Genomic DNA, 13,729 nt, shown 5'->3' with positions numbered 1-13,729 from the left:
ATGTAATGGCTAAAATCATACATTGAATCTTAGACAATGCAAAACATGCAATCTGGAGCTCCAACATTTGTGTGCCTTGTTTTCATTTCAGGTCCTGGTTTGGCTTGTGATGGAAGCCAAAACAAGCTGAGTGACCAACTTTAACTCATCACTGTGGGTTATCTCCCACTTTATAGGGAAAAAACTTCCTGCATGGTACTGTAAATATTGTGGTAAATTGGTGAAGAAAAATGTAAGCTTTGACGTCGGTATTGCATTAAAAATTATGATAATATTATCTGTGATCTTTCTTGTGAAAGAGTTCTTATGGATATTGCATAAAGTATCTGTGATACCACAGTAGCTTACATCGTTGCTTACAATTTGGCTATAAACAATATTATGTGCTATGAATACTTAGGAAGAAAAGATCAGGAATTCTTTACTTACAATGATGGAGCACAAGATTGATTATATTCTGAGATGGTAACACATGAACAGACATCATGATATATGAATGATGTCACAATGAATGGTGCTATATTTATTCAGATTCCTCTTCCTTTGTTGAATTTTAATTGTTTATTAGGCAAGTAAGATAGACTGCATCCACTGTGATTGTGTCCTAACGCACAGGGACAATGGACTAAGATTTAGATGACAATGAGACCAAAACTCCATTCAAGAAGTAATTTCATCAGAAAGCATATGTGACTTAGGAGAGCGGTAAGATTCGTTTAACCTAATCTGTTGCTGTAAATTACATTTTTGACATTTTGTCCTATTTGAAAGCAAATCAAGTCTGATTAAGCAATGCATCAGAACAGGTGATTGTTGTTGTCGAGGATGTAAAGGGAAATGACTTCAATGAGATATAAATGGCATCTGGTCAAATTTCTTCACAGAGATCGATTTCTATGTCTGAAATGTGATGCAGTTTCTGCTTATTTGTTCTGGTGCACAAAGTACACATTTTTGTTGCTACTGGAAAAACTTGTGTACACACAGTCAAGCATCACAAAGGCATGATGGGAAATCTACAAGTTCTTTCTTACATCTTGACATCTGATTGGAGAAGATCACACCAAGTTCTTGTTATATCCTGACATCTGATTGGTGCAAGGCTGATTAAGATCATAAAAACCACCAAATCTTCAATCATTATAAAGACAGCAATATGGAAATGTCTCCATTGGATGCACAGTTATTTGTTACTTTAAGCTTTTTCTGTTGTCGGTGTCTATGTTGGTATAGAATAACATGTATAAAAGCCATTTGACCTAAACTGACACAATGATCAGTGTCCATTAAAAGAAGCAATAATGCATTTGTTTTACTGCTGAGTTATTTAATTACAATATCTATTTATCAAATGACATGATTCATACTGATTAGTTGAGTAAAATAACAAAATAACAAAATAAAAAACATTGTTGTACTACATGAAACTGTTTAATATCTCTGGTCATTTACATTTTGTTTTGTGAGCATCATCCAAATATATGTTATGAAAATCTCAAAAGATAAACCCTTTATTAAAAAAATATGGCCAAAATGAAAAATAACAAATGTAAAATGTACAAACATCACATTTCTAAACATTTTTACAATGAAAATATCAAAGAAAAATGCAGATTATACAAATAATGCATAATAAATGTTTTACAGGAACAGTTTTGATATTTGTGTCATGATATAGTATAATTTTGATTAGTTAAAATTATTGTTTCATGTATGCAAAATACATTGCTACTTTTGGCCTTGTTAATCTTGTAAAAAATAACACTATGAAATTACTATACACTAAGCATTAGAAAGTATGAATAATGCTCAGAGAAATAAACATGTCAAAGTTCAGTTTTATTGTAAAACCATGCCATCTCACTAGAGGTTCCAAGGTTCCACTTATTGAATAAAGTTATTAATTAAAGTACAGTAAATCATGTTACTTTCAGGGGTATAATTTTTAAATATCTAGTAAGACACTTAAAGCCCACCAAAGTTCATTTACATCTTTAGCAAAAGAATTTGATAATGTATATTTTAACAAAAATTCGGTTTATGATATGCTGCAATTGCGACAATAGAGAAAAATTTAAGGTTGCTATAATACTGTTTTTTGTTTCTAGAGCTTTAATTGTAGCTATTGCAACCTTCTTGAAATGGACTACTTCACAGCATTTTATCCCGATGAATGTCCCTAAAGCATGGTACCTGTTCAAAACTACCTTATTCTAGAGCCTAACAAAATGTATGATGCAGATAATGTAGGCATCCTGGGAAAAATATAAAAATTGTGCTTAAATGCACAGACATAACTTATGTCAAATTTGAAAGTACTGATAAAAGTAATGGAAAATTAAAAATTTAAATTTACAATAAATGGCTTTATCTCAAAGTATAGGCCATTACCTCCCTTATGATTTATTTCCCTTGAAAGTACACACCTTGCATTTCATTTCAAGGTAGCAAAATTTATGTTTGCATTCAATCATTACACAAATCAATTTACCATGTACATATTTATTAAAACTATATGTAATGGATCTACAACAATTTCACATTTTCCCATCTTTTTAATTTGTTTTGCTTTTAAAATTAAACACCTGGTGAATTTTCAACATTGATATTTAATAGAAAAGCTAACTATGGAACTTTTAATTCAAATCTGGATCAATCCACTCATTCATTCCATAATTCACTAAAAACAATTTTATATAAAATTATTCATTAATTATTGTTTTCTTATTTCAACAAATAATATAATAATTGTCTGTGTCTTAATTTAACAAAATATAATAAATGTATGAAATCAATAATAATAATAATAATTGTAATATTAATATTCTTATTATTATGAACTATTTATATATTATAGTTGATGATTTATCAGTATATTAATAAGTGACATTATAATAAGAACAACAATAATAATAATAATAACTACTTAGTCTTCAGAAGACACAAAGGATCAGTTAAATGGGCAGCTGGATGAACAGATCAAAGGATGCCCTAAATATGAGCCACCATTCCTCCTCGGTGACTTTAATGCCAGAGTAGGTGTGGACCACGAGTCATGGCCTACCTACCTCGGACATCATGGCACTGGAAGGACCAATGAAAATGATCAGAGAATGCTGGATCTGTGCACCTACCATGACCTGTGTATTACAAACACCTTCTTCAAGTGTGAGCCACAACACATGGAAACACCCCAGGTCTCATTGCTGGTACCAGCTCAACTTGGTCATCACCAGGCGCTCTGCTCTGAACAGCATCCTCTTCACCAGAAGCTACCACAGTGCAGACTGTGACTCCGACCATGCCCTCGTTATCAGCAGGGTGCACCTACAGTCACACACACTACACTGCTCAAAGCCAAATGGTTGCCCTCACATCAACATTGTGCAAATATCGGTCCCCTCCAAGGTGGAGGAGTATGTGTCCGCCCTGGACCAGGCTCTCCAAGACCTGCCAGAGCATGATGCCACAGCCAAGTGGAATGCCATAAAGGGTGCAATCTACAGCACAGCCATGTCTAAGTTTGGCAAGAAAGAGCAGCCCAGTCACGACTGGTTCAATGCTCACCTTTCATGGCTGGAACCAATAACTGGGAACAAACGAAAAGCCTTCATAGCTAACAAAAAAAGCCCCAATTAATGGATGCTTGCTGCCCTCAGAAGTGCCCAAAGCATCAGCCAATGGATCGCTAGACAGTGCACAGTCTGGAAACATCCAAGGTATGTACAGTGGCATCAAGAAGGCTCTAGGCCCTACAGTGAAATGGGTCGCTCCCCTGAAATCACTGATGGGACAGAAGATCACAGACCATGAGGAACAGTTGGCCAGATGGGTGGAGCACTACTCAGTCACAGTTATGGCCCTTAGCAGCATACAGAAACTGCCCACCATGATGGAGCTCAACAAAGTGCCCACCTTAGAGGAGTTCAGCAAAGCCATTGACTCCCTCCCAAACGACAATGCACCAGGTAGCGAATGCATCCCACCTGAAGCTATCAAATGTGGTAAACTGACATTGCTTCAGCCACTGCATGAGCTACTCTGCCTCTTCTGGGAGGAAGGAGCTGTCCCCCAAGACATGCTGAACGCCACCATTGTGATCCTTTACAAAGACAAGGGTGACCGCAGACACTGTAACAATTACAGAGGGATCACGCTCCTCAGCATTGATGGCAAAATGTATGCCCATATCATCCTCAACAGGCTGCAGCTACTAGCAGACCATGGACCCAGAATCTCAGTGCGGCTTCAGAGCTGGCAGGTTGACAACAGACATGATCTTCTCCCTCCAACAACCCAAAGAGAAGAGAAGATGCCACCATTGCCCCTTCCATCAAAATCGAAGGTGTCACCCTGGAAGCAGTCAACAACTTGACTTACTTGGGGTCAACCATCAGCAATACTCTCTCACTCAATGTGGAGCTGGACAGAAGGCTTGGAAAGGCAAACACCATCATGGCACAACTAACAAAGAGGGTGTGGGAAAACAACGTGCTGGCAGAGCACTCCAAGATCCAAGTCTACCAGGCCTGCATTCTCAGCACCCTCCTATATAGAAGTGAGACCAGGAGCACCTATGAGGCAAGAGTGTCGGCTCAACTCCTTCCATATACTGTGCCTAAAACACATCCTGAAAATCAGCTGGCAAGACTGCATCCCACACAGCGAGATCCTACAGCATGGAAGTATCCCCAGCATGTACTCAATGCTGAGCAAACACCACCTTCGATGGCTGGGACACGTCCAATGCATGGAGGGTGGGAGACAGCCAAAAGACATCTTATATAGACAGCTGGCCACTGGCACCAGAAGAGTCAGCCGCCCCTCATTCCATTTCAAGGATGTGTGCAAGAGGGACATGAAGGCATGTGACATTTTCCCCAATGGCTGGGAAGTGCAGGCTGAGGACCAAGGCACCTGGAGACAGATGATCCATAAGGGCATAGCAGTCGCCGATGTATGGAGAGGTCAGCTGGCGGCAGAGAAATGTGAGAGAAAGAAGAGTGCGGCAGCAACTATGCAACTCAGAATTTCCAGTACATCTGCACCAACTGCAATTGCAACTGTCACTCACACATAAGCCTGCACAGCCACAGCAGACATTGCCGAAACCCCAGAGACAGACGACACTCCAAGGGCGCTACTCGCATGGTCTCGAGACTGAGCCACCAGTGATGATGAAAATTAGATGCAATTTTACAATAATCCGTCATATAAAACAACACTGAAGAAACAAACTGGAAAAATAATTGTGTCATGCTGTCACAGTTTACTAGGTATTTTAGAACTAGTACAATGTTTAGCCACCATAGTAATCTTCAGTTTCAGAAGCTACTTGCAAAATAACACCCTTTCTGTCCTCCAGTTATGTGGATTTACTTCTAACATGTAGGTCATGTCTTTCGTTTGTTGTGTAATATAGCTAGTAAGAGTATGGCATCAACAAACAGAGGTATTCTGTGACTGTTACAACCATCAACAGTGTGAATCAGCTTAATATTTTATGTGACTTTGGTAACAAATACATGTTCAGTTCTCTCTGTTATTAAAAATTCTGTGCACCATACACTTAAGTAGATATCTGGCATGCATTATGGTTAGATATATCCTTGCAAAGGGGACATCACTCTTTGAGCTCATCACTCCTATCTTTCATGTGGTTATACCACCCTATCTGCATTTTCTCCTACATGTAGACTACTGTGAAAACTGTCATTATGTCTGAATAAGCAAAAACTCTAATATTTCTAAATATATTATGATATTCCTGACACCAGTCCACCTAGAATAATGATAATAATAATAATAATAATGAGGACTTTGTATAGCGCCTAATCTTTAGAAGCTCTAAGTGCTTTACAACATTAGACAACACCTATAAGATAAAAAACATAATAATATTATTACAAAAAACAAACACCATGAAATTAGAAAAACATTAAAAAATATAAAAAAACATGCTGAGAATATTTCAGGTAGGAAACATTATTAGGTCTTTAAGTTTGTTCTTGCAGTCGAAATAAGTGAGTTTTGAGAGCCCTCTTGAATGTCATCACTGTGTCTTTGTGTCTAAGTTCAGTTTTCAATTCATTCCATAACATGGAAAATATGGCAAGAGCTTAACAGAAAGTAAGGAGTGTCAAACACATTTTACTTGAGGTACTCAATGGGTTATGCCTGCAAAATAAGAAGAGTGTCAAACAAATTTTACTTGAGGTACACAATGGGTTATGTCTGCAATTTTGTATTTTGATAACCCTGCTTCATATTATCATTTAAATTTTGGGCATACCCACCCATATTCATTATACACAGCTAAAAATGCAACTTCTCCAGCAGATTATTTTTTTTGGTACCAAGTTCACTTTTTTAATCATTTACTGAAACTTTGTTTTGAAAATATGTATGACACAGAAAGAACATGTACATATTAATGACTATCACTTGAAAAACTGATACTCTTTACAAGCAATTCAAAACAATTATAAAAATGTATAGGTTCATGTAAATTTCATGGTATTACTCCTAGTGGAATACCCAAGGGTATTATGACATGCGAAGAGCATAGGAAAAAGTACCTTCTCATTAAATGCCAATAAAATACAATCTAATTCAGTATCTAAAAATGTATTTAATTTGTACAGGTTCAAGGTTCATAGACTTGATGAAATACACCATGAAAAGGGTATTTTGGTGAGTGAATGTTTGCAGCATAACAAATTAACCAAGATCATATTCATTATCCAGAAAGACTGCATTGTCGATTTAAAACAGGACGTAAACTGCAAAAGATTTCCAAAAATATAATATACTTTTTAATGACTTTATAGTTTATTTAACATGACTGCTGTTGAGTTTTTAAAACTGCATAAGAATGTTTCTTTTTAGTCAGAAGTGGCAACCACGTAAGTTTACATCCAATTTTCCCCCAAGTTCATAGCCCTCTGATACCCATTGGTAAAAAGTGCCATATAGATAATGTCATAATGTAATGATCACATCATTTCAAGGTGTACTCTAAGCACTGATTTTACAAAAGTGGACGTCCCAGCTGGTCAAGTTGTCTAAGGCACTTGCCTATACAGATCACTCTCATCTTGGTGGTTTGTATTGAGTCTTCCTCCATCAAATATGTTGGCCTACCATGTGCTGAAAATAACTTTAAACCCAAAAATCAAATTCAACAAATTTCAGCAAATGTGAATTAAATTATTGCAGTCTTTTTGTTAATGAGATGGGGATCTTCTTGAATAATTCTGTCAGTAATGATGCTTCCAATATATTGCAGATGACAGTCTTCATGAATGTGTTGTATGCTTAGGATGACTAGATTTTCATATAAAGACACATTATTTATTATGAAAATAATCAAATTTACTGCTAACCATGAACCAGTCTCTCCAAACTTTGCTCTTAAACCTTTTTTCACAGTTAGATTTGAAAGGGTGCAAAGACATTGGCATCCAGTCGTAAATGGTGCTCAAAAATAGCCATTGCATCTAACTTATTTGCTATCAAATATAAGAATATAAAGTTCAGAAATCCACACATACAAGAAACACCAGCAGCAATATAAGAAAGTTCAAACTCACTTCATTCATAAGTGAAAGGCAACAAATATTCAATGAAGTATGAGACTTTACAGTCCCAAGATAAACCAATGAACAAAACACATACATAACTACACACCATTATATTCACTTGTTACTGTCATTAATACACTCCATTACACTCACTTGTTACTGTCATTAATACACTCCATTACACTCACTTGTTACTGTCATTAGTACACTCCATTACACTCACTTGTTACTGTCATTAATACACTCCATTACACTCATAAATTTATAATGACCAACACTTCATGATAAAAGATTTATATGATTCTAGAATAATAATTGGACCTATACGTGCCTTGTCCAGAATAGTTTCTTTTTAAGTGTGTTGCTAATCCAGCCATATTATAAGTGATATGGTTACAGCTGTACACTTTACCATGCATGAGTTATGTAAATGAGGTTATGTAGGCACATTTATTGACCTTAAATACAATATTATTTGTTGTTCTAAAATTTAACAATAAGATAGTTTTACCGATGTCTATTCATCCACGACTGCAACAAAACTGTCATTACAAAAATTTCCAGTCAAAAATCATCAACCACCATGGATTTTGACAATGGCAACTAGTCATTAAACTGGGTCCAGACGGGAGGATGCTGGGTCTAATCATCAAAAATGATTGGGGTAGAACAAATATTTTCTAATACAATGTGCTATGAGGGTTACATCATAGCATATGACATTAAATCCACTTTTGCTGCGTGTGTATCCTGGCACAGTTTTATAATGTTCCGGAATGTATATTGACTGAGAGTAGCAAAATAAACTGAATAATTAATATTTAAAGTATGTGTAATCAAATTATAAAATATGACACATATAGCTGAAATAATTGGTACTGCATGAATGCACAACCTGTATTTTAACCCAGTAATAGACAAAATGGAACAATATAAACTGTTTATATTTCCTGATCTTTCTAGAATCATGTAATAACTTACTTTATTGTTCATTCATAGCAATATTTCCTGTATTATTATTTTAAAATAATCATATTTTTTTACTGATTACTTACTGGTTTTGTCTATTAATACAAATAATTTGTTACCCTGGACATTAGAAATGCCATTTACACTGGAATAAAGATGTGTTCCCATCATAATGGTAAAATAATTAAACCACAACTGCTAATTTGTCATGTTCTTGCTGTAAAGATGTAAAACGAACCATACAAAACAGATAACACAATGAAAGATTCAACAAAACAGCATCTCAAATGAATATATGGTTATTCTTTACTATATGGCACCTCATCATAATGATGTCCTTATACAAGGTAGATACGGTCATGGTTGTGATTACATTATGTAATTGTAATACTGTGTATAATGTCCCCAGTATAAGGCTATATCACATATAATTTTACAAGGTAGATATGGTCATGGTTGTGATTACATTATGTAATTGTAATATTGTGTATAATGTCCCCAGTAAAAAGGCTATATCACATATAACACAGTTCCTTTCACAAGGTAGATATGGTCATGGTTGTGATTACATTATGTAATTGTAATATTGTGTATAATGTCCCCAGTATAAGGCTATATCACATATAATTTTACAAGGTAGATATGGTCATGGTTGTGATTACATTATGTAATTGTAATATTGTGTATAATGTCCCCAGTAAAAAGGCTATATCACATATAACACAGTTCCTTTCACAAGGTAGATATGGTCATGGTTGTGATTACATTATGTAATTGTAATATTGTGTATAATGTTCCCAGTAAAAAGGCTATATCACATATAACACATTTCATTTTACAAGGTATATATGGTCACGGTTGTGATTACATTATGTAATTGTAATATTGTGTATAATGTCCCCAGTAAAAGGCTATATCACATATAACACAGTTTCTTTCACAGTTCATCTTACAAGGTAGATATGGTCATGGTTACAATTACATAATGTAATTGTAGTACTGTGTATAATGTCCATGGTAAAATGGTATAACACATATAACACAGATATGTTTACAAGATAGCTATGGTCATGGTTGTGATTACATTATGTAATTATAATACTGGATATAATGTCCCCAGTATAAAGCTTTATCACATATAACACAGTTCCTTTCACAAGGTAGATGTTGTCATGGTTGTGATTATATCATGTAATTGTAATATTTTGTATAATGTCCCCAGTAAAAAGGCTATATCACATATAACACAGTTCCTTTTAGAAAGTAGATATGGTCATAATTGTGATCACATTATGTCAGTGTAATTGTGTATAATGTCCCCAGTAAAAGGCTATATCACATATAACACAGTTCTGTTTACAAGGTAGATATGGTCAAGGTTGTGATTACATTATCTAATTGTAATACTTTTTATAATGTCCCCAGTAAAAGGCTATATCACATATAATACAGTTCATTTTACAAGGTAGATGTGGTCATGGTTGTGATTACATTATGTAATTGTAATACTGTGCATAAAGTCCCCAGTATAAGGCTATATCATATATAACACAATCCCTTTTGCAAGGTATATATGGTCATTGTTCTGATTACATTATGCAGTTATAATACTGTGTATAATGTACCCAGCATAAGGTGCCTTAGTATAACACAGTCCCTTATAAAGGCAGTTAAGGTCATGGTTCATAATTATCATACTGTGTATAATGTGCCCAAAATAAGACGATATCACATATATAATACAATTTTGTGTACAATGTAGATATTGTCATGGTTCCCATTATATAATGTAATACTATGCATAGTGTACCTAAAATAAGGCTTTATCATACAATACACAGTCCCTTTTACAATGTAGATATCGTTATTGTTCCCATTACATAATGTACTTGTAATACTGTGTATAATGTACCTAGTATAAAGTGACTCAGTATAACACTGTCTTTTAAAAGGTAGTTATAGTCATAGTTCCCATTTCATAATAAAACAATAATACTATATCCAATACATTCCCAGTATAAGGCTATCTCAAATACAATGCAGTCCCTTATACAAGGTAGGTATGGTCATTGTGTCTAAAACATGATGTTATTGTGATACTGTATATACACTGATCCCCATTTTAAGGCTATTTCACATATAATACAGTCCCTTATACAAGGTAGATATGGTTATGGTCCCCATTAAATGATGTAATAGTAATACTGTATACAGTGAACCTCAGTATATGGCTATGTCACATGTAACACAGTTCCTTACACAAGGTAGATATGGTTATGGTCCCCATTAAATGATGTTACACAGTAATAGTAATGCTGTATACAGTGAACCTCAGTATGTGGCTATGTCACATATAACACAGTTCCTTATACAAAGTAGATATGGTTATGGTTCCCATTACATAATGTTATTGTAATACTATGTATGCAATGAACCATCTCGCATATTACAGTCCCTCATACAAAGTGGTTATAGCCATGGATCCTATTACAAACTGTGACAGGAATACAAGGTGGCTTCACCTGCAACACAGTACACATATTTAACTCAGCTAAAATGCATCATTGTGAAGGGATGCTTTTGTACATTTGTCAGTTTTGTCTGTTACTTGAATGTTTTGTCATTCACTCCATGCTTGTATTATTTTGTTCTATTGTTCCTTTGTTGCTAATTGCCACAATTTAGCCATCATAATGAACATAAGTTCTTTCAGTGACATGGTGAACAAAACTCCATGATTCCACAGATCTGTAAAGATGGCGCTGGATATAAAAGCATCCCAAACAATGAGATTATAATGAATGAATATAGAAGTCACTCATACATGAAAATTATGTCACAGTGTCCAGGTTTCGGCATGGTTCCACAATTCTCCTGGAGATATATCAACACAAAAGGTTTTGATGAGTCTAGAAGTGATAAGGTCAGAGATATGAAGGATGATGCAAACAAGTACCTGGAAAACAAATCACTCAAAGTTCAACAAATTTATAAGGTTATTTACATTATTAAAACAAATCAGCCATTCAGTAGCAAACTGTAGCATTAGCATTAGGTATGACAATAAATCCATATGTAAGTGATGGCAGAATTATCTTTCCTTGCTGTTTCCTTGGTAACAGTGGAGGAAGCTCATTATTTTGCAGTGACAATGTCTTTCCATTTAGGCCAATGTATCTGAAAGAAAGAGTTTTTTGCACATATTAGACAGCAAGTCATGGGGAAGTTAAAATAATATGAATCATTCATTCATAAATCAAAGGATAAATAGTGATTCGCTTACTTGTCTTAGTTTCTACTCACTTGGATTTAACATTTGTGCTTGGCACTGGTTGCAACAGGTAAAAATCAACATTTTCAGACAGGAAGTTTAAAAATTCCACCTTTACTGCCTCCTTTTCATAAAGATTCATCAGGTAGATGGTCACACTGCCAGGTTTGTACTGCGTCCTGAAAACAAGAGACCAATGAGATTCATTACATTTTACCTATGCAGACAAGTCAAATGGTAATAATCCAGACTCCCAAGGAGAAACAGATTTTGTCTTTAAAAATGACTGACTAAATAAAATTATATTAATTATAGGTTTTTTTAACCCTCTGTAACATGATATATTTAATACTGTAGCCAACCTTCCATATCTCAATGCAAAATATCCATTTATCCAATTCTATTCAAGGTAAATGACCTGGCTAATGATGATCATGTCACATCTTTCTCTGGTCACTTGGACATTTGTTGATTACAACGAACCTTCATGCATTTATATATATATATATATATATATATATATATATATATATATATACAAATGAATCAGGTTGTGCTTGTATGTTTTATATTATTATTTCATCTTCTGACACTTTCTTCAGAAACCATCAGCAAAATAGGTATTGCTATAATAATTCCTCATTCTCAAAAAAAAAGATGTACCAGCATCCTAGCATGCAACTGCACAAGGCTAGTCAAATTTATGATCAGGTATTATTGGTTCCAAATTCAACTGATTGGATTAATATTAGCCAAACCATTCACATAAAGTGGAATGGAGACAATAGTGCTTGCATAGAGATGTGGATGGTTGGTTTAAAATTCAAAAGAGATGAATAAATTTTATATATAAATGTTATTTATATTTAAATGTTAACAATATTGCATAGGGGTACAAGCTGCTGAGGGTGAAGGAGATAACTATAGTATAAAGAACACATTATGGGTCTAGAGGATATCTCATTGTTCTGGATGAGATAGAGGTCTCAGGATAACTTCTATAAGAAAAAAGAAATCAACGTTTTACTACAGTGTTTCGTCTAAGACAAGACCTAGGGCCAGCCTAATATATTTGTCAAAAGTTGGGGGTAGGCTTATTATGTGACTGATATCCTTAGCAAATATTTGCCAAAGTTGTGTAAAAATGATGGATGGGTAGTTGTGTAAAAATGATGGATGTGCTTATCATCAAGTCATATATACTCACTTGTAAGTTTTCGTCCAAATAGTGCCATCAACCAGAACAGTAGTAACATGTAATATTTTTGATTATTTTATGTCCATAGGATTTCTATGTCCCACCACATCAATGGTAGCATGTTTTTAAGTTATACAATATTTACATACTTATAAGTTGAATCCAACTGCAAACAACACAGATCCTGATCTGTTGCCACATAGTCTGCCAACAGTTCAGGGTCTATGTACTGATTACTGATAAGAAACTGCATAGAGCAAGATCTTGCTGACACATTATGTGATAGCAGATCAAGGTCAATGTCCTTTGCAGTTGGAACAGGTAGGTTGCAATGCTGTATACTTTCTGCAATGAGTATTTGAAGAAATGCAAAAGTTTGTTTGGTTGTCCTCCATGTATATTACACATATATACAGGGCTTGAAATCAAGATTTTTTCAATAACCCATAGGATCGACAAAATAAAAGTTGTATTGATCCTGCCTAAAATTCACTACTACTTGCTAAAATCAAACAGAAGCAAGTTCAGTTTCTAACTCATCATTTATTATTCATTATTATCAACTCAAAACAACAAGAACTGCATTTCACCAACAAAACTCATCAAGGAAGACCAAACACACTTTGGCATTTCTTCAAATATTCACTGCAGAAAGTATAAAACATTACAGAATATACACTTGATGTACAGTGTATACACTTCATGGAA

The 13,729-nt window shown here is 34.7% G+C and overlaps 1 protein-coding gene across 1 annotated transcript in view; it reads right to left on the bottom strand.

Moving 5' to 3' along the window:
• Positions 1–1,409: 1,409 nt before the first annotated feature.
• LOC149794987 (heparanase-like) overlaps positions 1,410–13,729 on the bottom strand; it is a 44,266-nt gene continuing 31,946 nt past the window's right edge. Inside the window, exons 9-10 of the mRNA XM_089964648.1 lie at positions 11,856–12,002; positions 1,410–11,729 (exon numbers count right to left, since the gene is read on the bottom strand). Coding sequence (XP_089820774.1) covers positions 11,579–11,729; positions 11,856–12,002 — 298 coding nt within the window. The 3' untranslated portion in view covers positions 1,410–11,578. The remainder of the gene's footprint in view (positions 11,730–11,855; positions 12,003–13,729) is intronic.

Source organism: Sinohyriopsis cumingii, chromosome 7 (genome assembly GCF_028554795.1).
Source record: "Sinohyriopsis cumingii isolate HCF-2022 chromosome 7, ASM2855479v2, whole genome shotgun sequence".
Classification (NCBI taxonomy): Eukaryota; Metazoa; Mollusca; class Bivalvia; order Unionida; family Unionidae; genus Sinohyriopsis; species Sinohyriopsis cumingii.
This window is presented reverse-complemented; position numbering and strand designations above follow the sequence as displayed.